The 27,557-nt window shown below is 41.1% G+C and overlaps 1 protein-coding gene across 1 annotated transcript in view; it reads left to right on the forward strand.

Annotated features, from left to right (window-relative positions):
- LOC136878850 (vesicular glutamate transporter 1) overlaps positions 1-27,557 on the forward strand; it is a 246,398-nt gene that overhangs the window by 73,528 nt on the left and 145,313 nt on the right. The window contains exon 3 of the mRNA XM_068225767.1: positions 12,045-12,098. Coding sequence (XP_068081868.1) covers positions 12,055-12,098 — 44 coding nt within the window. The 5' untranslated portion in view covers positions 12,045-12,054. The remainder of the gene's footprint in view (positions 1-12,044; positions 12,099-27,557) is intronic.

Genomic DNA, 27,557 nt, shown 5'->3' on the forward strand with positions numbered 1-27,557 from the left:
TATCCTTTGTGTTTCTAGCATAACCCGAGTCAGGATGCCCGGTTTAGTGAAGAATACTGCAATCATCCTTTTCTTCACTGACCTTGACTTTCGCACAGTCACAGGAGTACCCTCACCTTCAAACAGCCACACCTATTTCTGGGACTTTGTTGGGACATCGTAATAACAAAGCCAAATTTCGTCACCTGTAACGATGCTATTGACGTTACGCGAAGTCCCATTTTCGAACTGTTTTAGCATTTCTCGGCCCATTTCACTCGATGTGCCCTTTGCTCCTCTGAAAGTGAATGGGGCACCCAAAGGGAACAAACCTTTCTAACATGGAGATGGTCGTGTAGAATTGAATGGATAGCTGGTGCAGAGATATGGAGGGTCTCTTCTACCTGCCGATATGTCAACCGCATCTCTTGCTGCAACATTTTCCTCACAGCTTCAATGTTTTCCTAAGTCACTGAAATGACAGAACGAGGATTGTCTTCAACCCCAAAATTTTCCCTCTGGAACTCTTTGTACCAGTGGAAAATTGTTGTCCGATGTTGACAGTCTTTCCCCAGCACAAGTGTCATTTCCTCCAGGCACTGGTAACCAGTTAATCCACGAGCAAAATTGTAGCGGATAGTTGCGCGATATTCACCTTTAGACCACACTGACATCTTAACTTGCTTTCAGTCCCACTGCTTGGTAACAACTGGTGTGAAGGTCGCGTCTTGCTGTCTTCTAGACCAGTTTGCATCCCTCTTTTCATCCCTCACCATAACAGGGGTGTCCAGCCAATCGTTTTTGCGTATTGCAAAACGTTCCTAGCGCCCTTTTTAAACTTCACAAGAGGTGTTAGTATATTACCTGTTGCTATATCGTGTTACATATTTTGCATGAAAGTTGAATCTTGAGAGTAAAAGTGACCGTCGATGTCATGTCTGTCATGTCATGTTCCTGTTTTATACATATTACTGAAATAGTGAAAGAATCATCGATATATATCCATCCGTTGAATTAAATTAAAATGGCAATAGTACGTGCGACCCTGACTTGACGTCACCCGCACCACCATAAAACCTGTCTGTGTTGGTGCGACGTAAAGAAAATGTTTCCGGCTCCTTGAACGAATTGTCAGCGTAGTTTCAAAGGACCCTGCGTTCGTTTCCCGAACGGTAATTTCTTTGACTAAGAACTGGGCGTTGGTGTTCATTTTAATACACATCTTCATTTACACACAAGACATCACACTACCAACCACTACAAAAACATTCCACAGAGGGTAAATCCCTCAACATAGATTTGGCGTCGAGAAACGCATCCTAACGTGCTTAATGTACGGACCCCACGCAACTGGGATAAGGCTAGGAATAATAAATGGATGTAGCACTTTGAATTAATGAGGAGTAGAGTAAAAGGGTCATCAACCATTTGGAAGTTTAAAAAGTGCACATACGCAACATCGGCTTCACAAATCTAAAGTTTTAGCACAATTTAAAGCTCCATTATACATCAGTAGAAATGGCTTCAATAGATACAGTATTTGGTTATAAGTAGCGATCTGCGTTTTTATTTTCCTTTTTGATGGAAGTCGGTGTTATATTTAAATCTTTTCGCCTAATGTGTTGTAGAATTTTGCGTTATTTTAAAACGAATTTAGGTGAATTTTGAAGGTGGTCTGTGTAATTTATGTGGATTTTGTAAGATGTTCCTTAGCTGTCTGACTAACTTTACAAACATATTCATCTGAATTTATATTGAAAATCTGAATATCTGCATTTAACTTGGAAATTATGAAAATTAATATTCATTAAATAAAATACACACTCGTCGAACCCTGTACTCACACTTACTTGTTACCTGCTTACTTACACATACGTTATTTGAAGGGCGCCAGCTGTCACTCAGTACAGCAATAATAGAATGAGATTCTTGACTATCTCTAGGGTGTGGGGTAATAAGCTTACTTTTGACAACATACCATATAAGTTCTGGGAAAAGGAGATTGGCGTTCGGTTTCCCCATTAATTTTGAGGTTAAGATATTTTACTGTCAATGAAATGAAACTCTGAATTCGTTTGATAGAACAATATATATTCTTTAAATAATATATCAAAAAATAGTGAGTCTTGTTGCGATAAAACAGATGAGAATATGAAATTATGACATTGCAACTGAAAGAAACTAGGCATGAATTTGAATTCTTCTTGACCGGACATTTAACAATTTATACGAAATATTTCCCTCACTGATTCACTTGACTGTACCTTCAACACTTTGAGTGTAATTACGACGTAATCCATTGCTCTGGTGTTTACTGTAGATGTGTCACGCCTAACGTGGTGATACATCCTTGCGACTGCTTCTTCTCCATATCATCTGACTTCTTTGTAAGTCTATATGGTATGACCTCTTGGCAGGTCCAGGGTTGCCCTCTCTGACTCCTTGGTAAGCCTTGCGTCCGCGTCTTCCACTAAGTGACGGACCAACCATTTGGTCTCACTCTCTCAATGACCAATAATGGCTCACTGAGTCTTCACCATCTCTCGTTCACACTGGTTGGCTGACCACTTAAGGCCTCTTGATCTAGTAGACTACTTCACTGTACTGCATCCGTATAAGTAATGACTGACGCTACAATATGGAGCCACCTTTTATAGACGTTGGTTGACACAACTACGTAATCTCCAGAAATAACAATGACATACTCCCACCTACGCGACAGATATTACACACAGTGGTGAAATAGCCCCGCGGCGACGAGTCGATGCGCGCATATCTAAATAAATACGATGACATAGCCAAGGCGCGGCGATGACTTGGCAGAATCTCCACTGGTATAGCAATATAACAACGTCACTTCCAATCTCTGATATATACAACAATTCTCACTGTACAGGTGTTTAATGATAATCTACACATACGTATATATGTATACATCTAAGTGCAATCTTGCAAGCAACAGGCAATTGCAAAATTGAATAAAACGGATAATTACAATAATAGTACAATATCACAGATAACATAATAATAATACTGACATAATAATAATAATAATAATAATAATAATAATAATAATAATAATATACAGATAAAATCATACAATAATACAAATACAGATATCATCTTGTAACGGGATTTGAACCGTTACAATTTTCGGTGACTCAAAGGCACATTTAAATATTTTTGGACGTTTAGAGCTAATTTTGCACGTATATTATTGTAGGACAATATTGAGCTTTTACACACAGTGGTGAAATAGCCCCGCGGCGTTTTATCATGCCAATGCCCGTCTCTAAGGCTAGCTGGTCGGCAGGCTGGTTTTTGATTGAAGTAGGCCCGGATTCGATTTCCAGCAGGGCCTAGGATTTTAACCTTCGTTGATTATTTCCTCTGGCTCGGAAACTGGGTGTTTTCAGAATTCTATGCGTAGTAACTGTTATTGAGATCTCCCAAAGTTCACGAAGTTCCTGTATTTCCTAATCAGACAGCCAGATATTTAGGAAAACGGTTGTTTAAATTACAAACATTTCAATTTTTAGCTCAAAATAATTTTGATAATACTTGGTTTTCAAACTTAGTGAATAATATATAATTTCACTCGAGTTTGTTTCTGTATAAGAATAACCCTAATATGAAACCTATTACAATTTAATGTTTAATTAAGGAAGCCTTCATTTAATTTGTATATTCTTACAACTATGTCTTATTTTATTGGTATGCAGTTACATCTAAAACATATGGTCAAACGATGCGCATAGTGACGTGATTAATTGAACGGTCTTGCCACCAGAGGCCATGAACTTGCTGGTACCCGTGGCCTATTCGTACATCATGGAACACTGCTTCCGGTTATGGATCACTCGGTATGCTTCTACGATGCAATCAAATTATTTATACCTAACAATAGCATGTTCTAGTTCCCTACACAACACATTGTTCTCCCGATCATCACAACAATCTAGAGTTGCTTCCTGTGTGCTTCTCGAAAAGCACTTCGTTTTTGCAGTGAAAGTAGAACTCCGCCACTGCCATAGGGCAATACTTATTAGGAATGACGAAATTAAATCCCAAACTTTCAGTATTTTTAAAAATGTATGCAAGATTTTAGGTAGACTAACGATACACACCGGGAGTAGCTGAAAAAGTGTAATAAATAATTTGGGCGATCACAGAACCCTGGACAACTCTTGAGTCTAACAGCATAATAAATAGACGAGAAAAGGCTTTCCTACAGTGAGGGTCACCTGAGGATATCATTACTTAGATCGCATCAATGCATTTTCTTATTATGGCGATAAGTGCTATATTTTCATTGACTGGACATTGAACCATCCGTATTCCGTATTTCATTTGACTTTGTCTCTTCAGGATTCCTTGACTGGAATATGAAAAGGTGATTACAACTCTGGTAAACTTACTTAAATAGCTTCCTTATCTCTTTAGCAAGTCCACGACTCTACGAACAGATATTTTTTTAATTTTCCCTGTGTTATTATTCTTCTTCTTATTATTATTATTTACAATTTGTTTTACGTCCGAGCGTTTGCCTGGTATAAAAATGGGAAACTACGGGAAACCTCTTCCTTCTCACTTCTAGCCCCTTTCTGCCCCATCGTCGCTATAAGACGTATCTGCTTCGGTGCGACGTAAAGTAACTTGGGTTTTTTCTTTCTTTTTTTTTTTGCTATTGGCTTTACGTCGCACCGACACAGATATGTCTTACGGTGACGACGGGATAGGAAAGGGCTAGGACTGGGAAGGTAGCGGCTGTGGCCTTAATTAAGGTACAGCCCCAGCATTTGCCTGGTGTGAAAATACCTACCGTAGCAAAGCACGGGTACATTTGCTAATAATAATAATAATAATAATAATAATAATAATAATAATAATAATAATAATAATAATAACTGCCTTGGCTGGCAGGACCTAGTGTTTACAGTGTACTGTGTCTTCTGGTATGGGCTAGAGCAATTTTGTTACTTTCATTGATCTGTCTCTGTCTTATCCTCGGCTTTGACAATATGAAAGTGACTGAGGTATGAGCAATGCTAGTAATGCCATTCCTTTTGCAGCCAGTCCCTGCTATGTGAAAAAGTTGCTCATAGGGTCGGTCGGTGCATGCATTTCAGTGGGCTTGGCAGACTGATATGTAATAGCAACTTCTGGCTCGGTAAGGAAAGCAACGGGAAACTACCTCACACCTCATTTCCCTAGTACGCCTCTTCTATGACAGCTGATGGCAGAGCTGTTGACGATCCAACCAGCCTTAGGGCTGAAGACTGAACATACATACAACAACAACAACAATAATAATAATAATATTAATAATAATAATGTCTCACTATCAACGACTCTTACCTTCGTAGTGTAAAAGTTTTCGATATTAACCGCCGATTTCAGAGGCCCAGGTTCGATTCCCGGCAGTACCAGGAATTTAAGATTGATAGGAGTGTTGATATGTGGTTAAATAAGTAATGCAGCACATGTCCATTAGGGATGTACTTGAAGGAAGCTGCACCACCTCGGGACGTGGACACGAATTTACATTTTATCATTAACGATCCCAACAATTTCGTAGGCTTTAGTGTCAGTCTTTAGTGCAGAAATAGCCTTCCTAACTTTATCCAGGAAACACTGGTTACGATTTCCGGCTGTTCCAGGAATTTTAATTCTGGACTGAGGACTCAGCCTCCTGACACACACTGATGAGCTGTTCGATACGAGAGACAGCGGATCTGGTCAAGAAAAGTAAGCAATACTGCTGAGGTTGTGGTCACACAGACCATGTGGCATTCCAGTATCTGTAGGCCATCTGGATAGACAGCAGTCGTCTTGGCAGGCCAAGGCCTTAATAGGCTGTTGCGCCTCCGACTTGTATAGTGTTTGTTTGTCTTTACATTCATGGGTACGTTAATAATCCTAGACCCAAACAATGAGAGCGATACGCACAAAAGTATAGTTCTCGCAATGATATATCGTAGTTTATCAGACACAACTGATGACCAAGAATTTTTTTGCTAGTGGTTTACCGAGCTCGATAGCTGCAGTCGCTTAATTGCGGCCAGTATCCAGTAAACGGGAGATAATGGGTTCGAATCCTACTGTCGGGAGCCCTGAAGATGGTTTTCCGTGGTTTCCCATTTTCATACCAGGCAAATGCTGAGACTGTACCTTAATTAACGCCACGGCCGCTTCCTTCCCATTCCTAGGCCTTTCTTATCCCATCGTCACCATAAGACCTACCTGTGTCAGTGCGACGTAAAGCAAATAGCGAAAAAAAAAAAAAAAAAAAGAAGCTAGTGGTTTAACGTCACACTAACATACCGAAGGTTTTTCGGCGACGCAAGGTTGGGAAAGGGCTACTATTCGGAATGTAACGGCCGTGGCCTTAATTAAGGTACAGCTCCAGCATTTTCCTGGTGCGAAAATGGGAATCCACGGGAATCAATCTTCAGGGCTATCGACGGTGGATGACCAACACATCCCGAGCTTTGAATAATAATAATAATAATAATAATAATAATAATAATAATAATACAATCATTAAACCAGAATCTCTGTATGGGTCAAAAACTCTCATTTTGAACAGGAAAGCAGGCCTGGAAAACATTGAGAAAAAGGAACACAAAATCATAAGAAAAATTTTAAGCCCAAAACTCACCGACGGACAATACAGACTTAGAGACAGACAGTAAATCAAACAATACACAAATATTCACAGTGGCCGGGCTGAGTGGCTCAGACGGTTAAGGCGCTGGCCTTCTGACCCCAACTTGGCAGGTTCGATCCTGGCTCAGTCCGGTGGTATTTGAAGGTGCTCAAATACGTCAGCCTCGTGTCGGTAGATTTACTGGCACGTAAAAGAACTCCTGCGGGACTAAATTCCGGCACCTCGGCGTCTCCGAAAACCGTAAAAGAGTAGTTAGTGGGACGTAAAACAAATAGCATTATTATTATTATTATTAATATTCACAGTGGCATTAGAAAACGCAGGTGAAGATTATATGTACATATTAAAAGAATGCATACAGACAGAATTAAAAAACAAATAGTTGAAGTTTACGAAAACAGACACAATGAAACCGATTCGAAACAAGTAGGAATCACACCATCAGACGTGCAAAACAGGGAAATTCACAAATGGAAAGTTGAGCAAGAGGGAAGACCAAAAAAGAAGACTGGAACAACCTGGTCTGAAGACAGAAAGGAAGCCCACAGTAAAAGAATGAAATAAATATGGGCACAAAGGAAGTTAATGCACACCTCTAAGTACTTTGCGTAGTCCTAATGGGTCTATTACCATATAATAATAATAATAATAATAATAATAATAATAATAATAGTACAAGAAGGCATTTGAGAGTGTCCCCAACACGTAGCTAAGGGAAGTGCGTCCTCGATGTTAAAAGAGGTAGGGTGTTAAAACATTTAGATTTATGCGATTTAAATTAGTTTTAGATCCAAAATAAATAATCATTCATCAAAACCGTCTGACGTACGAACTGAGGGAGCATTTTACGGGGTCAGCCGACAGTAGACTTGCCAAAATTTAAAACTTTCATTGATAACTTTCAGTTTAAAACTGTAGCAAAGCACGGATAACTTGTTAGTCTACTTATAATTATGTTGTAACTTCTTTGAATGTGGAACAATGCCATTGAGACGGCTAAATATTTTACAGTGCATTTAGAAATTAACATTTTCTCCTTGAGATCAAAATAAATATTCGTTCTTTCATTCTTATCCAAATGCCCATCTTCACGAATTTCTTTTTTTATCCAAACTTTGAAATAATCATATCAAAAGGAGTCAACACACACCAGTGCATACTTCAAACAACGAAGTACCGAGAATGAGTGAGAGGGCAAGTCCACTACTGCTACCGGAGCTGCGGGGAAGGGAGCTTGCTGAATAATTGGGCGTTCGGGTATCATTATCGACTGGGACGTTTTGTGACCACTGATTTAAACCGCACTTTTCGTACTCAGTAACCACTCCTTTTGTTATTGAACTTCTTCTTCGTCTTTTACTTCTACCGATTTTCCCACAATTGTGGGGTCACGGGTGCGACGGTGTCGCGCATGTGCATTTGACTGTTCTTTACAGCCGGATGTCCTTCCTGACGTCAACCCTATGTGGAGGAATGTAATCACCATTGCGTGTTTCTGTAGTGGTTGGTAGTGTAATGTGTCGTGTTGTCTGTGTATGACGACGATAGTGTTGGGACAGAAGAATTTATCAGACGCGATAAAAATTGCCGACGTGGCCGGGAATCGAACACTGATTCAAAGGCCTCAACGCTGACCATTCAGCCAAGGAGTCGTACTTCTTTTGTTATTGCACTAAATTTTATTATAATAATGAAAAAATGAAATGAAATGTCGTATGGCTTTTCGTGCCGGGATATCCCAGGACGGGTTCGGCTCGCTAGGTGCAGTCTTTCTAGTTGACTCCCGTAGGCGACCTGCGTGTCATGATGAGGATGAAATGATGAAGACAACACATACACCCAGCCCCCGTGCCATTGGAATTAACCAATTAAGGTTAAAATCCCCGACCCGGCCGGGAATCGAACCCGGGACCATCTGAACCGAAGGCCAGTACGCTGACCGTTCAGCCAACGAGTCGGACTATAATAATAATATTATATGATAAGACTTTCGTTGTTCGGTTGCTTGGCTGAATGGTCAGCCTTCGGTTCAGAGGACCCTGGGATCGATTCCCGGTCGGGCACTGGGGTACTGGGTGTTTGTGATCGTCTTGATCATCATCATCATCATCATCTGTTTACCCTCCAGGTTCGGCTTTTCCCTCGGACTCAGCGAGGGATCCCAACTCTACCGCCACAAGGGCAGTGTCCTGGAGCTTCAGACTCTTGGTCGGGGGATACAACTGGGGAGTATGACCAGTACCTCGCCCAGGCGGCCTCACCTGCTATGGTGAACAGGGGCCTTGTAGGGGGATGGGAAGAATGGAAGGGATAGGTAAGGATGAGAGAAGGAAGCGGCCGTGGCCTTAAGTTAGGTACCATCCCGGCATTCGCCTGGAGGTGAAGTGGGAAACCACGGAAAACCACTTCGAGGATGGCTGAGGTGGGAATCGAACCCACCTCTACTCAGTTGACCTCCCGAGGCTGAGTGGACCCCGTTCCAGCCCTCGTACCACTTTTCAAATTTCGTGGCAGAGCCGGAAATCGAACCCGGACCTCCGGGGGTGGCAGCTAATCACGCTAACCACTACACCACAGAGGCGGACTGATCGTCTTGATACACATCTTCATTTACACACAACACATCACACTACTAACCACCACAGAAACACGCATTAGTGAATATATTCCTCCAAATAGATAGTGTATTTGTGTATCTTTTTTATGGGATTAGGAAGTGAACACTGAATTAATGCTATATTTACATTTGCCAAGTGTGAGTACAGGGAAGGAAAGGAACAACTCACTATTGCTGCTGGAAGTCTGTCTGATGGGTTCAAACTTCCAGACTTCGACTTCGTGCGCAACCATGGGGATTAAAATGACAATTTATCGAGTGACAAACGTAACTTTCTACAGTAACTAAAGGTTCAAAATCCTTCATTTGTTGGACATAAAATACATCCTGGCAGGTAAAATTAAGTTTCTTCCGTTACTACATTGGTAATCAATCAATGGATGATTTTACGGCAGTTAGCTTGCACATGATACTACTGTATCTCTCGACTTCTTACATAAAAGCTGTACCGTCAACGTAGTTCATTCAGTCATTCACTCTAGCCATATTTTCCACTTGTCCTTGTGTACACAAAGCACGCAATGGCAACTAATACAAGTGGATGACGTAATATTCCATGAAAACTGTTATCCTGGAAATGCCATATCTGATCCCACTGAAACAGGATATGAGCTTCATTAAATAACAGAAGAGTGTTGTCTCTGCCGTGAAAATAAATCTGTCCTAAATGTCTTGGTCTCAGAAAGCAGCTGAAGACCTATTATAGAGGTTTTGAATATCACTATTCTGAGGAGCTGTACGTCTGTTCTCATTGGCACTCTCAAGGGAGATCATTGTGAGTTCTCTCACCTCCGCACTCACCTCAGCACCCAGTTTAATGTGATGATAGGACTTAATCCTCTTAGTCCTAAGAGTGGGAAGGAAGCGGCCGTCGCCTTAATTAAAGTACAGCTCCAGTATTTGCCTTGTGTGAAAATGGGAAACGGAAAACCATCTTCAGGGCTACCGACAGGGGTGTTCGAACCCGCTATATACCGAAAGCAAGCTCAAAGCTGCGCGACCCTAACCACATGGCCACGTGCTCGGTGGAAGTAGAAGAGAAATACAGCAGAGCCTAATTTCTAAAATGTTAGGTGCCGGAACGCGTACCTAAACATTTTGTCCCCTATTCAAACATAGCTCCCCCATGAATGTCAGAAGTCAAATTAAGCACTGAAATTCAGTAAAACTTCTGATGAAACTTACAATGGGAAATCATTCTTTACAACATATTTTCTGAAATTCAGGTTTTAAAAACAATATTTCTTATAATCAAAACAATAAAACAGCAAAATTTAATATACACAACGGGCGGTATGCAATATACTGAGGTCAGATTTTGTCGTAACTTTGATAACAGTGAGTGAAAAGGAAGTCATAAGTTGTACGTATACTGGCAATGAATACATACGTTTCCAAATATAACCAATGGAATAAAAAAAAAATACATGACACTTTTTAAAATTGTTAGTATTTAACCACTACAAAGCTACGTTTTCTTGTATATTTATTATTAAGGAGTATATTTTTAAATATATTGTAACTGAGCTCAAATTAAAGCTATTTACTTTACGTCGCACCGACACAGATAGGTCTTATGGCGACGATGGGACAGGAAAGGCCTAGGAATGGGAAGGAAGCGGCCGTGGCCTTAATTAAGGTACAGCCTGGTGTGAAAATGGGAAACCACGGAAAACCATCTTCAGGGCTGCCGACAGTGGGGTTGGAACCCACTATCTCCCGGATGCAAACTCACAGCTGCGCGTTCCTAACCGCACTGCTCAAATTATACAAAGAGTTCATACTTCAGTGTGTAGACTATGTTCCAGTAAATTTTATTGAGCAATCCCTTTAAGAAAACACGGCAAAAAGTCCTTGGAGTTGCCAAAACGCCGTTCCGGCGCGTTCCAGGCGAAATTAAGCACTGTCTGTTTCGACAGGAAAGAAGAGTGCCTACAGGTTAGCAGAGTTTTGAGACCGTTACTCGCGGCCAATCGACAGAAGTTCGAACGCACTGGGACAAGAAAATGCTGCCTGCCAACCAGGAGGCATGAAGATACCGGAGTGTCACGTGGTCAGCGTAACGACATTCTCAGCCATATTGCTTGATTTTATTGACGGGATTCGCTACATCTTGTATTAGATATCTCCTCAGTTGATCTCACGAGGCTGAGTGAACTTCTCTCAGTCCTCAGTTCAGAAATTAAATCCCTGGACTGGCCGGAGTTGAAACTGGAGTATCTGGATAAGAGACGGAAACCCTACCCGTAAAGATGAGGCTGGCAATAATAATAATAATAATAATAATAATAATAATAATAATAATAATAATAATAATAATAATAATAATAATAATAATAATAATAATAATAATAATAATAATAATAATAATAATAATAATAATAATAATCGTCATTAAAGCCGTGGTCTGCAGTTTAGTCTTTTAGCTGCCCACCTAATCAGTCATTGTTTGACTTCCGGTTCTCTATGGAAGATTTAGATTATTGTATAAGGTTGCGAACTGATACTCTCAGTCTTCCGACAAGAAACAAAAAGAGGAGCGGATTAAAATATATTTTTCTATGGATTTCTCTTACAGTTCTAGGTAAATGCTGTGCTGACGACTAAAAATAATTCACGAAGAATTTCGTCCTTACCTGTTGATCATGATTATCCTAACCCCTAGAATAAAGCGACAAATCACTAATACAAGTTTTACAAATCCTAAAAACGGCTGAACTATTTCTCTGTTGACTAGTCAGAGTAAAATTCATATATAAGTGTATTCTCTCTTTCCAGGTATCCTATCATGGCCGACCCCGTCACAGGAAAAAAGGACAGCACTAAAAATGGGTAAGTTATTCGTGTGGCCTGTATTATCTGTTCTGTTCCCCCTTATTGTTGTGAATTGTTGGGTTTGTCTGGATAGCGACAAGTCTGACAAAAAGACCACTCTTATACCTTCAGTTCACTGACACAATATCTCCGAAATGCAGCCAGTTTTTCATAACCTCATCGAATGCGTCTCCGGGGTGTTATTATTATTCATTGACGAGTACTCTACACACAGTGATTTTTATAATCACAGCGCAAATCTTACGGAGCATACCAGTATTTCTCCGAAATGATTGTGGAGTAACCCAGAGAAAGCCTTACTTTGGGCTGACAGATTTCTTCCAGTGTTCATTTCCCTAATCATCATTATCATCATCATCATCATCTGTTTACCCTCCGGGTCGGCTTTTCCCTCCGACTCAGCCCCTCAAGGGCAGTGTCCTGGAGCTTCAGACGCTTGGTCCGGGATACAACTGGAGAGAATGACCAGTACTTCGCCCAGGCGGTCTCACCTGCTATGCTGAACAGGGGCCTTGTGGAGGGATGGGAAGATTGGAAGGGATAGGCAAGGAAGAGGGAAGGAAGCGGCCGTGGCCTTAAGTTAGGTACCATCCCGGCATTCGTCTGGAGGAGAAGTGGAAAACCCCGGAAAACCACTTCGAGGATGGCTGAGGTGGGAATCGAAACCCCCTATACTCATTTGACCTCCCGAGGCTGAGTGGACCCCGTTCCAGCCCTCGTACCACGTTTCAAATTTCGTGGCAGAGCCGGGAATCGAACCCGGGCCTCCGGGGGTGGCAGCTAATCACACTAACCACTACACCACAGAGGCGGACTCGTTTCCTTAATCTGTAAAGGAAAATTGTAAAAATTTCCCAGTGAGACATCTAGACCTAACTTGTAATAGGATCATATATAGACAGTAGTCGTTCCCGAATCTTCGTTTCATTTGTTCTATTTTTACTTGCTAGAGTAGCTAGATGATATGGTAAATACGAATACTGTAAATGAGGATTCAAACATCAGACGTTTTCGAGACTAGGTATTTGGTATGGTTCATTTGAGAAATGCTGCATGAAGAGGGAACATTTCTTATGGGCGTGTGAAAAATATGAAACTTTGAATATCCTTAAGGATTTAGAATATCACGACTGAGAGAAAGCGCTACATTTTGGATGAAACTAGATACATGGTTCATGGTGTGGGTTACTGTAGTCACGTCCTAGTTCGTGATCCATGGCCAACGGCTGAGTGGCCTAGTAAGTTGTCCTGAGAGTCGGGATACCAGCTGCTATGGAAGAGTAATGGGCATCTCGGACATATTCCGAGTCTTGGCCCTCTATGCCCTTAGGTGGCTAGGACTGCACAATCCACCGGTGGTCCCTAACCCGTTAGAGGAGAGATCATCACTGGGACTATGTGCAAGTAGGGCAGCATCCTGCTTCACAGAATTTACCGAGTTCAGAACATTTTGAGCAAGCCTCGGACATATGTGAGTAACGGAGTCCCACTTTGATTTGACAGGTGAAAGACTCCCTGGAAACAACTTACCGAACGAAGTGGAATTCGATGGGGAGCTATCAATATTAATGGGGCTTGTGGAAGAAAGAAAGTAGAACTGACTGGGTCAGCAAAGAGGATGCGTCTGGATGTGTCAGGAGTTCATGATTTTCGGGTAAGGGGAGATAACGAGGAAGGTGTTAAAAAGGTGTTGCACACAACGTATACGCAAAGTACATTAAAAAGACACGCTCCAACCTGAACAAACAAGGTAATAATACCTTCTCAGAATTTCTTTAAAATAAGCATTGAATAATTAATTGAGCTAATGACGCAGGTAAATTTAGCGGGCTAATGAATTTATATGAGAATCGTCTCAGTGTATTCACCACGTGAGTGTGCAGAAGAGGATAAAGTTGACAAGTTTTGTGAGCCACTGAGTGACGTTGCAGTCAGGGTCAACAGCAAGGGTAGGATCGTGCGAATGGGCGATTTCCATGCGAGAGTTGGAGATTGAACCAAACGGTACGAAAAGGTGATGAGTAAATGTGGGAAAGATATGGAAGCTAATAGTAATGGAAGGAATTTAGTGGACTTTGGTGCAAGTATGCGATTAGCAGTTACGAATATATTCTGCAAGCGTTAGGTTATTTACCGCTATACATGGGAGAGTACGGACACCAGATCCATAACCTATCATAACCAAATTTGAATTTAAGAAATCTGTTAGGGATGTGCAGGTATCTTGATAATACAGATCACTGTTTAATTTGTAATGAACGATGTGTCTCTAGGCCTAGGAGGGAGAAAATGGAATCTGTGTGCAGACGAATAAGAGTAGAAAATTCCCAGGACGAGGAAAATAGAAGTACATGGATATGATTAGTGAAAAGTTACAAACAACAGACAGGAAGCAGGTTCAGGATATAGAAAGGGAATGGGTGTCATATAGGGATGCTGCAGTAGAAACACCAAGGGAATGCCTTGGTAAAACTGTGTTCGAGATGGGAAAAAGCGAACATCTTGGTGGAATAATAAAGTAATGTTCGTTCGTAAACGTAATAAAAATGACAGATGCAGACAGGGAACTTCACGTAGACGAAAGAAAGAGAGCGAAACCAATAATTATTGAATCCAAGAAGAAGTCGTGGGTAGATTTAGGTTATAATCTGGAAAGGCTAGGTCAAGCGGTAGAGAAACCTTTTTGGACAGTAATAAAGAGTCTTCGAAAGGGAGGGAAAAAGGAAATGAATAATGTTTTGTGTAAATCAGGTGAACTCATAATAGATCGCAGAGAATCACTGAACGGGTGGTTTAAAATCTTCTCAACGTAAGAGGAAATCTTGCTGGTGACGTCGCGAACAACCGAGCTAATGCGGAGGAGAACAATGCTGTTGTGAAATTACGCTTGAGGAAGCGGAAAGAATGGTAAATAAACTCCATTGTCATAAAGCTACAGGAACGGATGAAATTAGATCACCCAGACAGATAGCTGCAGTCACTTAAGTGCTGCCAGTTTCCAGTATTCGGGAGATAGTGGATTCGAACCCCACTGCCAGCAGCCCTGAAGATAGTTTTCCGTAGTTTCCCATTTTCACACCAGGAAAATGCTGGGGCTGTACCTTAATTAAGGCCACAGCTGCTTCCTTCTCACTCCTAACCCTTTCTTGTCCCATCGTCGCTATAAGACCTATCTGTGCCGGTACGACATAAAGCAACGTGTAAAAAAAATAGACCTGAAATGGTGAAATATAGTGGGAAGGCAGGTGTGAAATAGCTTCATAGAGTAGTGATATTAACATCGAGTGTTAGTAAGGTACCTTTTGATTGGACGAAAACAGTAATTGCACCTCTCCATAAGCAAGGGAACAGGAAGGATAACATCAATAGTCGAGGTATCTGATTGACCAGTATACCAGGTAAGGTGTTCAATGAAATTTTGGAAGGGAGGGTGCAATCAGTGGTTGAGAGTAAGTTTGGTGAAAACCAGCGTGGTTTTAGACCACAAAGGGGCTGTGAAGATCAGATTTTCTGTATGCGCCAAGTAATTGAAAAATACTATGAGAGGAATAGAGAGTTGAGTTTATGTTTTGTAGATTTAGAGAAAGCATATGGCAGAGTATTGATGGAAAAGGTATTAGCCGTACTGATGGATTGTGGGATTAAGAGTAGATTATTAAAATCAAAGGCATTTATGTTGGCAATTGGGCTGCAGTGAGAATTGATAGTAGAACGAGTTCTTGGTTCAAGGTACTTGCAGAGGTTAGACAAAGCAATAATCTTTCACCTTTGTTGTTCATAGTTTACATGGATCATCTACTGAAAGGTATGATGTGGGAGGGAGGGATTCAGTTTGGTGAAAATATAGTAAGCAATTTGACCTATGCCGACAATTTGGTCGTAATGGCAGATTGTGCTGAAAGCCTGCAGTCCAATATCTTGGAAATTAAAAATAGATGCAATTTGTATGATGTGAAAATTAGCTTTCCTAAGTGTACGGCCACACTTGCGTTTTTTCCCGTAGCGTGACTGAGGGAAAACACGCGCTAAAAATGCACAACACTGATTTTAATGGGACTGGCCACACTTGCGGGAAAAAGACGCAGCGGGACAAGAGACAAGGCGCGTCTTCAAGGTCGCCCGCTCGAGAATGGGCCGAGGTCCATTTTCTTTGCGTGTTTCACGCTCTCCCGCTCAGCAGTGCCCGGCCACACTTGCGGGAAGAAGACGCTGCGGTTTTGTTCGTGTTTAAAACTTACGAGAATGTTAAGACAGTGAACTGATAATTTTGGAGGTACAAAGGTACCCATGCCTTAACGACACCTTAATGTCAATGCGAGCTTTTCTTCCTCAGGAATACATTCCCGCAGCCTTGTGTTTCTTTCGCTGATAGCATTTTTCAACATACAGAAAAGCAATCCAAATAAGGTCACGGACATTCTGTAATACTCAAAAAAATTATCTTGGTTGTCTTTTAGTTTATAGTGTAGGAGCACAAATTGTCCATTTGATGACCTGTCACTTAATACAGGATGGATCCAATGTTTTCTTTGACGCTGACGACGGCGAAGAACAACCGAGCACATAACACAACAACGGAATTATTATTTAAAAATCGAATGCCATCTATATGAAGAGCAACGGCGATGTTTTGCTACTCACAATATACAACCAAAACCAAACCCCATTGCACTAGAGCCCTTGAAGTGCCTTGGCCTACCAAGCGACCGCTGCTCAGCCCAAAGGCCTGCAAATTACGAGGTGTCGTGTGGTCAGTACGACGACTCCTTTCGGCCGTTATTCTGCGCTTTCTAGACCGGGGCCGCTATCTCACCGTCAGATAGCTCCTCAATTCTAATCACGTAGGCTGACTAGACCTCGAACCAGCCCTCAGGTCCAGGTAAAAATCCCTGACCTGGCCGGGATTGTGGTGGTGATGATTATTGTTTTAAGAGGAAGTACAACTAGGCAACCATCCTCCATATAACACTAATCAGAGGGAAAAATGGAAGGGATCCAACACTTCGAAAAATGAAGATATCGGCCAAAGGAAGACAAGGGCCACGAAGGACGTGAAAATGAAAGACTCCCTAGCCCTCGCAAACCTAATAGCGTCGGGGTCGAAAAAGAACAAGAGTTGACGAAGAGAGGTCGAATGGGATAGATGAAAGTCAGGAGCCTGGCACAAGTAAGTGGAAGCAATGCCAGGACTCAGCTAAGGGCCCCGTGGTCGCCAACCCACGCTCCGGAGTTCAAACCCTCTGGGTCCCCTTTTAGTCGCCTCTTACGACAGGCAGGGGATACCGTGGGTGTTATTCTACCGCCCCCACCCACAGGGGAGCCTGGCCGGGAATCGAACCCGGGGCCTCCAGGTAAGAGGCAGGCACGCTACTCCTACACCACGGGGCCGGCATCACAATGTACAACACACTAATATAATCACGCCGTACAAACACGGAAGTCTGGCCACGTGTTGTCAAGTTGGTGAAACACACGCAAAAATCCAGCGTGAACAAACCGCAAGTGTGGCCACCCCCCTCGCAGGTCGTCCAGCTGCGTGAAAAACACGCAGTCCCGCTGCGGGAAAACACGCAAGTGTGGCCGTAGCCAAAAGACTAAATCGATGTCAGTAGGTAAGAAGACCAAGATAATTGAATGCCAGATTGGGGATACACAACTGGAACTGGTAGATAATTGCTAGTATTTAGGATGTGTGGTATCGCAAGATAGTAATACAGTACTCTAAGTGAGATTGAATAAACGTGCAGTAAAACTAATGGAGTGAGTTCACAGTTGCGATCAACAGTATTCTGTAAGTAAAAAGTCAGCTCCCGGACGAAACTCTCTTTCAGACTAACTTTGTTTTACGGGAGAAAGCTGGGTGGAGTCAGGATATATTATTCATAAGTTAGAAGTCACAGTCATGAAAGGTACAAACAGGTGGGAAGAATGGAACTCGGAATGAGGAGATAATAGATAAGTTAGGAATGAACTAGATGGATGAAGCTGTACGCATAAACCGGCTTCGGTTTTGGAGTCATGCGAGGCGAATGGAGGGGTACATGTTACCTAGGAGAATAATGGACTACCAGCAGTTTCCCGCTGCCTCCGCCCGCAATGTACAAAGTATGGTGTTGTTCGTTGCTATCCTCACGGATGAATTTGAAAAATTTCGAGTTATTGAAATAAAGCACATGATCTGCTGTGGTAATAGCATGTAATATTATGTCAAAAAAACACTTGAAAATACATCATTCAAAGAAATTGAATTAAACGTTCCTTGGAACAACACTACGCACCGAACTGTTAAAAAGTCCTTCAAAGATCTTCTTCATGGAGACAAATGTACTCATAACGTTTCTCAGAATCTACTAATTTAAGTAGTTATTATTTCAAAAGAAAGCGCTCGATCCACTGAGTGTTTTTAGACCAAAAAGAACAGTGTACCTCAATTAGAACCAAATATATGATTGCTTCAAAGAGACAAAAAAAATTGAAAAATCAAATAATTTGAGGAAGGCGGAAGTTAAGTGATTTATAGTACCTGATGACAAATCTATGCATTAATACCTTTCAGTTTAAAAAAATGAAGGAAATCGACCGGATAGAATGGCCGGACTGACTGACTTTAGTTTTCATAACTTTTTAATATATAGATTATGGAGGGTAAGATAAGCATAGGGAGACCAAGTCGACGATGGTTAGACTCAGTTGCTAATGATTTAAAGATAAGAGGTATAGAACTAAACGAGATTGCAGGGATACTTACAAATAGTGATTGTGGCGACATTTAGTAAATTTACAGAGGCCTGTAGACTGAACGCTGAAAGGCATATAAGGCATTATAGTGAAGATGTATGCAGGCGTATGTGCTGTGTATATGTATGATGTATGTATGTATGTATGCATGTATGCATATATGATAGTAGATACGAAGATCAGTGCTATTTTCTGTGAAGTTTTAACGTTTGGAATTAATATTTTAGCAAGATTCTCAAATGAAGGCCTTTTATAATTACTACTTTTACACAAGACAAAGTGCTCGAAGTTGAATTATATGGTACACAGAACACTCACAAAAACACAGTATCTGTATTTGTTAAGTCCCCCCTTCATTCATGAGATTTATGAATTTATACGTTAATGCTCTTTAATTCACGTCCATCAAACGCTACCGCACAGAGCACTGCAGCTGTCATAATGAATACCTTGTTTGTGGAACGTTACAGAGTTATTCTGTCTCAAGTTCTTTGTGTACAGTGTAACACTGTGTTTAAATTGCCATTTCCGCGTCATCCTCCGAGTTCCAGCACTAATTTCATTTACACTGAAACACGCGAGTTAAGTTGCATTATCCAATGTTTCTTCCCATGCTTTTTATGAACTTTGCCTATGTTTTTCATAGGGTAGTTATCTAATGCCGTAGATTCTTATCAGTGACGGTGACATTCCCACGTAGATTTAAGATTATTACCGCGCACTAAGTGAAGAGAAGAAGTAAACTTTAACATGGTATATCTATATATATAAAATAGCTTGTCCTGACTGACTGACTGACTGACTGACTGACTGATTCATCATCGCCGAGCCAAAACTACTGGACATAAAGAAATGAAATTTTGGGGATATATTCATATTATGATGTAGGTGCTCGCTAAGAGAGGATTTTTGGATATTCCTTCGGTAAGGGGGTGAAAATGGGGGTGAAATTTTAAAATGAGTGTATCTATATCTCAAAACTTTAAAAGTTTACAGATGTAAAAATTGGTATTTAGAATCTTTTTTAAAAATAAGGAAACAAGTATGTTTTTGTTTTCAGAAAATCCCAATATGAGGGATGAAAAAGGGTGAAAATTGGGGAAAATGGGTTGAATGCCTTTAATCAGGATACCGGTACTTATATCTCAGAAACTGAAGATATTACAGACCTGAAAATTGGTACATTTGATCTCTTTTAAAAATAAAGAAGCACGTATTTTTTTGTTTTTGTAAAATCCAGTTAATGGAAGGGTGAAAAGGGGGTGAATTTTTAAAATGAGTGAATCTATATCTCCAAACTTTTAAAGTTTGCAGATGTAAAAATTGGTATTTAGAATCTTCATTAAAAATAAGGAAACACGTATTTCTTTGTTTTCGGAAAATTGCAATAGGAGGAGTGAAAAGGGGTGAAAAATGGGTTGAATGCCTTTAATGAGGCTACTTATATCTCAGAAACTGAAGATATTATAGACCTGAAAATTGGTGTTTGGGATCTCCTTTAAAAATAAAGAAACACGTATTTTTCTTTTTGTGGAAAATCCAATTAAGGGGGGGTGAAAAGGGGGTGATTTTTTAAATGAGTGTATCTATATCTCAAAACTTTTAAAGTTTATAGATGTAAAAATTGGTATTTAGAATCTCCTTTAAAAATAAAGAAACACGTATTCTTTTGTTATCGGAAAATCCCAATAGGAAGGGTGTAAATGGGTGAATAATGGGTTGAATGCCTTTCATGAGGCTACTATATTTCAGAACCTGAAGATATTACAGACCTGAAAATTGGCATTTTGGATCTACTTTAAAAGTAAAGCAACACGTATTTTTTCGTTTTTGGAAAATCCAAATATTGGGGGGTGAAAAGGGGGGGGTGAATTTTTTGAAATGAGTGTGTCTACATCTTAAAACTTTAAAATTTACAGATGTAAAAATTGGTAGTTAGAATCTCCTCTAAAAATAATGGAACACGTTTTCTTTTGTTTCCTATAAATCCTAATAGGAGGGGTGTAAAAGGGTGAAAAATGGGTTGAATGCCTTAATTGAGGATACACATATCTCAGAAACGAAAGATATTACAGAACTGATAATTTGCATGTGGGATCTCCTTTAAAAATTAAGAAACACGAATTTTTTAGTTTTTGGAAAAGCCAATTAATGGCGGTTAAACAGGAGTGACAAGTTGGGATGAATTTTTTGAAAGACTATATCTACAGAATATCTTGGAAACGTAAAATGTTACAGACGTAAAGAGTGGGTGTAAATCTCCTGTAAATGTAAAGAAATATAGGTGATTTGTTTTTGGAAACTCCACTTAAGGGGAACTTAAAAGGGTTGAAATTTTAAAATGAGAATTTTTACAGTATATCTAAAAAAAAAACTTAACATGTTACAGAAGTGAAAAATGGTATTTTTTATCTCTATTAAACACAAAGAAACGTGTACTTTTAGTTTTCGAAAATACCACTTGGGTGGAAGGGGGGGTAAAAGTGACTGAAAATGGTGATGAATTCTTTTAATTAGGCTACTGATATCTCAAAAATGAAGATGTTACAGACGTGAAATTTGATATTTGCAATCTCCTTTAAAAGTAAAAAAACACGTATTCTCGAAAAATCCAATGAAGGGGGGGGGGGGGTGAAAGATTTGAAAAATTAATTGACTGAATTGTATGAGAATACATACATCTAATAAAAACTAAGGTTGTTACAGACGTGAAAATTCGTATTTGGACCTCCTTTAAAAACAAAGAAGAACGCGTTTTGGTGGGGAAAACATCTTGGAGGGCGGGAGTGTAAAGGAGTTGAATTCCTTTCATGAGGACACATAAATCGAAAACTGAAGAAGTTAGAGTCGTGATAATTGGTATTTAGAAGATCCTTTACTATTAAAGAAACAAGTATTATTTGCGGAAAAATTCACTTAAGGGGGGGGGGGATTATTGTGAAATGAAGTGAAAAAAGTGAATTATTTTTATGGGGATACTTATATCTCAAAACTGAAGGTAATAGACGTGAACATTGGTGTTTGGAATCTCCCTTAAACATAAAGAAACAAGCATTCTTTTAATTTTTTATGGTGGGGTGGGGGGGGGGGGTTGGCGGTAAATAAACTTAACTTCGGTGGGGTGTAGAAGGAGGTGAGACCAATTGATTTTACTGTTATTAATGTACTTATAAGGATCCTCCGTTGCTCAGGCGGCAGCGCGCCGGCCTCTCACAGCTGGGTTCCGTGGTTCAAATCCAGGTCATTCCATGTGGCATTCATGCTGGACAAAACGGAGGCGGGACAGGTTTTTCTCCGGATACTCCGGTTTTCCCTGTCATCAGCCATTCCAGCAACACGTAGTAATAATAATAATAATAATAATAATAATAATAATAATAATAATAATATTCCGGACCGTCGTCAAATGTGCGGACCGCGCTGGAAACGGCTCCTGGACGGGTAATGACTAAGAATGCAGTCCGGCCGCGGGTTCAGTGCCGCTAAGGCACCCAATATGACACCACGCCGGATCTCCTGAAGGATTTTATCCATATTAAAAATATTATATTAAAAGATGACAAAGATTTACGGACCCAACTGACCGGGAGGAATCCCTGAGCCTAGCCCGGGAAGTACGAAATCGATTGCTGGAAAGGAAGATTTAAAATTGGGAGGAAACGTGCCGTTAAATCATAGAAAACCAGTCAGATCGGGAATTTTGATGGATTCTCGCAGAAAACGAGTCAGATCACGAATTTCGGCGGATTATATATCTAATACAATAAGCATTCAGTTATACATTTCAGTATAATACCGTAGCGAAGCACGGGTGTCTTGCTAGTCATTTATAAGACTCAAGTGCTGTCTGCTGAAGAAGCCTCTCACGGGTCTGGCGGTGGAAAAGAGAGCTTCAATTGTGAGACATTTTCATGTTGTTATAATCATATCAATAGCCCCCTCTCAACTGCGTGTGCACTATTAGACTAACTTCTCCTATTCTGGAACTCCTTATGCTGTTAGACTTTGGATTTCTTCAACCACCTTACCTGCCCTGAACTAGATGACAAATTGTCTAGTTGCCAGCTTCAGTATACTCCTCACACTCCAGGCCTCGCTGTCCCTTTCTCGTCTTCCCTCCGTTCGTGCCTCCTTTACTGTCTTCGGTTTCCTTTCATGGAGGAACATGTAGAATATCTTACAAACATGTCCATTCTCGACTGTCTCAGTTACCGATTCCTGCTGGAACTGAATTCGTAGGGTGGTGTTCCTGTACAGTCCCCCATAATTCGTTCATCCACTCACCTCAAGTATTTCATTTCACTCCCCTAAAGTAGCTTTTGTTAATGTTTATTCAAGAGGCCAAACTCCCAGTTCTGTAAAATAGTGTAGGCTGATATTTTCTTTTTACCAGGTGGTCCTCCAGCTCCGTAGTTTCTCAGTGTTCCGCATACACATACGTTGAAAGGGATGCCTGATAGCTGGTTTACAAAGGAGCGCTACAACGTGCTATTTATTTCGGATGTGAAACGAATAGCAGTCATTTTACTAGTAACAGTGTGGATTTGCAAATCCGCCAAAGATGCAGAATATAAAGTTGAATAACTCATTAATTTATACACATACAGACATTGTACTGTACCAAAGAGTTGCTTATATGCCTTGAACGATTCATTCGCTCTTGATTGCAACTCTGTTCGGCGAAATATGTGTATAGAAGGCAGGCGGCTACTTGGAAACTCCTGTGCATACCGTCTGCGTGCTTCGGCTGCATTCAGACCAGATTCTCCATTTTGTAGGTGTATTGGACGTTGCTGAACACACCAGCCATTGTCGATATGTTTATGGCAGCTGTAGTGCTGCTGTAGCAAATATCAGTCTACTACTTTTCGTTCGAAAACGGTGCTTACTAACGAAAAGCGGGTAGCGTTGAGGAACATGCAGCAAGCGGCCATACGGTTGCTATCCCTTCGTATTCTGACGTAACCTTCCTGCAGGCAGTAGTCAGTTATTAGATATTCCATTGATCATCAGTGCATACGGGAGGCTTATAAGTAGAAAGTAGAGCGCTGGCGGGCCACCTGGTATATTCTCATCTGCACCATCCTTGATTTCCATCTTTTCAATTATTGTCTTTCTGCACACGGTGGTTCACTTCTGGATCTAGTTAACCATCTGAGGTAATTACTGTTCCGAGGTAGTCAAATTTGGAAGACGCTACCAATGAGTGAAGCAAAGCACAGCTAGTTATCTATTTAGTATGTTCCCTTCAGAAGCTACTGAAAAATACAGAGGTAGTGTATCATCTCCAGTTCAGGCTCACTAGATCTTAGACTTTACAACTAGACGTCCTAATACGTAATAACCCAGGTTGTCAAACACGCTGATAGTGGAACAACGGCAGGCTGACAATGATGTTGGTAGTCCCTACATGCAGAAATAACAAATACGCTACTGTCTCACTGTGGGTAGACTAGCCAAGACTACCTCAAGGCAAATACCGTTTTTATGCTAGAGTTATTATAATTTTTTAACAACTTGCTTTACGTCGCACCGACACAGATAGGTCTTATGGTGACGATGGGATAGGAAAGGCTTAGGAGTGGGAAGGAATCGGCCGTAGCCTTAATTAAGGTACATCCCCAGCATTTGCCTGGTGTGAAAATGGGAAACCACGGAAAGCCATCTTCAGGGCTGCCGACAGTGGGGCTCGAACCCACTATCTCCCGGATGCAAGTTCACAGCTGCGCGCCCCTAACCGCACGGCCAACCCGCCCAGTACACTATGTAGAGTTAAACGCTGCACTGACACATACAGGTTTTCGGCGACCATGGGATGGTAATGGGCTAGGAGTTGGAACGTAGTTACCGTGACCTTAATTAAGGTACAACATTGGCGTTTGCCTCGAGTGACCATCTTCAATGCTACCGACACTGGGGCTCGAACCCATCATATCCTGAATGCAAAACTTAGGGCTGCATGACTCGTGCTGCGTAATTAATTTGCTTGACCAAGGTGGAAAAATTCACGGAGGATGTTGCCTACTGCTTGTATCCCTAGGACACCACGAGAAGTCGTGCCTACTGAAGGTGTTTAACGTCATTTCTATTTTCAAATATTTTAAGTGACGTCAGAGTGGCGGAACTTTTTATAAGGATTTTCCTTTATTCCATTATATTTACTGACACGAGACTATTGGATTTAAGCTCTCTTAAAATTAATGCAAACAGCCTCTTCTGGGATTGGTTCGACTGGAAATAGCCTACTGGAAGTAGCATCTCTAAACCACAGCCTTATCTCTCTCTTGCTCATTTTTCCTGGTTTTGCAGCTGTGACAATAATATTATCACCTTTAAACATATTTTTCAAAAATATTGGGACGAAGCATCCTGCAGGATCCCGCCACACAACAAATAATTTGGCAAGAGGTGTTCATACTGTTCGTATGCATTATACTGTACACTAGCGGAAAATAAAACTCGAAGTAGTTGTGGTAGATAAATGAAATTCGACAGGCGGGTTTGCACATCTGAAAGATGACGCCTATTAAAATTTGCGTGCTAGTAACACCACTATGACTTTGCAAGCCAAGTTTGCTTTAAATACCCGCTGTTCACTTCGTAAGCGTTAGTCACCGTCCGGTGTTGACTGTTCCTATGGATGAATTGATTTAATTTTGTAGGGGTGACATTAAGCGTGCCACCAGACATATTTAACATGCCAACAACATGGGGCTAGGGGGAGGGGGAAAGATTTCTGACCACATTTGCAAAATCAAACCCTCGAACTAGGGATCACGGGTCTGATACTCTACCACTAATTCACTGAAACAGCTCTGAACAGGATTACTATGCAGTGTTGGTGCAGATATTGTGGCTCTAGGTGCATCAGACGACACAACGGCGTACGACGTAAAGGAGTTAATAATAATTAAATAGTCACCTAATTAGACCGAAATACCAGTTTATCATTACTACTGCAGGTATCTGTTGAAACCCTTAAGATGATTGGTATATGTCACAACGTTCAAAATAGATCATTTACATAAAAGATCATCCCTTGAGAACTGTACAACAATAAACATTTCTAAACGAAAAATAATACATTTTTACAATAGAATCACAAGCCATTCTGCAACAGTTGGTTGCCGTTATTGTAGAATGGTTTGTGTGTTCGTCTCCCTCTCCATATACTATCACCGAGATCGACAGCTGCAGTCGCTTAAGTACTGCCAGTATCCTGTATTCGGGAGATAGTGGGTTCGAACCCTGCTGTCGGCAGCCCTGAAGATGGTTTTCTGTGGATTCCCGTTTTCACTTCCAGGCAAATTCATTCATTAGGTCACAGCCACACCCAGTTTCATTCACTATCATTCATTTAATCTAAATTAGCTCCTCAGCTAAAGTTGTCGTCCGGATTTGCATGTGGCCGTAAAACATGCCATGTAATTTCATCTCACCTCACCTCCGACCTCATATGAGGAAAAGGAACTAAGGGGTGGACACATTGTACATTCTAACTGATCATGCGTTTGCTTCGGCGAAAATATCGTCATTAGGTACGGATTCGCACAAAGCATATTTCAATAACGTAATATAAATATAAATAACACATGACACCGAAGCTATGGGAACATATGTATAAAAAGGCACCGACTTCCAACTGCGACACATCTACACAAAGTTCACCGTTCAAGGTTCTAACGGAAGATCTATACACACAAGTCGCTGTCACTCCTGAGTGACACCTGCAAGTGCTAATTGCGCTTAGAAGCTTGCCCTGTTTTAGTAGGACACTACTGCTTAGTAATTTGAGTGCAACATGATGGACAATTATTTTAATTTTTCATTACATTACTATGTGAACATTGTACTTAATTCCATATTATATAAATTAATTAAAAAGATACAGCGCACAATTGTGCAAAAAGAAAAGTATAATTGATTATTAGTCCGCCTCTGTGGTGTAGTGGTTAGCGTGATTAGCTGCCACCCCCGGAGGCCCGGGTTCGATTCCCGGCTCTGCCACGAAATTTGAAAAGTGGTACGAGGGCTGGAACGGGGTCCACTCAGCCTCGGGAGGTCAACTGAGTAGAGGTGGGTTCGATTCCCACCTCAGCCATCCTGGAAGTGGTTTTCTGTGGTTTCCCACTTCTCCTCCAGGCGAATGCCGGGATGGTACCTAACTTAAGGCCACGGCCGCTTCCTTCCCTCTTCCTTGCCTATCCCTTCCAATCTTCCCATCCCTCCACAAGGCCCCTGTTCAGCATAGCAGGTGAGGCCGCCTGGGCGAGGTACTGGTCATACTCCCCAGTTGTATCCCCCGACCAAGAATCTGAAGCTCCAGGACACTGCCCTTGAGGCGGTAGAGGTGGGATCCCTCGCTAAGTCCGAGGGAAAAACCGAACCTGGAGGGTAAACAGATGATGATGATGATGATAATTGATTATTCTTTGCTGTAGTTTCTCAGGGACCTGCTTCTTTTTGCGCACTCGGTAATCTGATATCTGCCGCACTATTTTTCACACAGTTGGCACACGAGATTTTCATTTGGGTCATGGTATTTTTTGTTCCTGCGTATTTTATGATGAAAACCATGGATGGCCAATCTTGTAAATATGCATCTTAATATTCTTGGTTTTCGTTTTCCCAGTTCCTGCACATCATGGCATTCGTGGTGTAAAAATATGTCCATATTTTATTCCTCTTGTCTCTCCTCATGTTAAGAAATTTGTCTTC

The sequence above is a fragment of the Anabrus simplex genome, chromosome 1 (assembly GCF_040414725.1).
Source record: "Anabrus simplex isolate iqAnaSimp1 chromosome 1, ASM4041472v1, whole genome shotgun sequence".
Taxonomy (NCBI): Eukaryota; Metazoa; Arthropoda; class Insecta; order Orthoptera; family Tettigoniidae; genus Anabrus; species Anabrus simplex.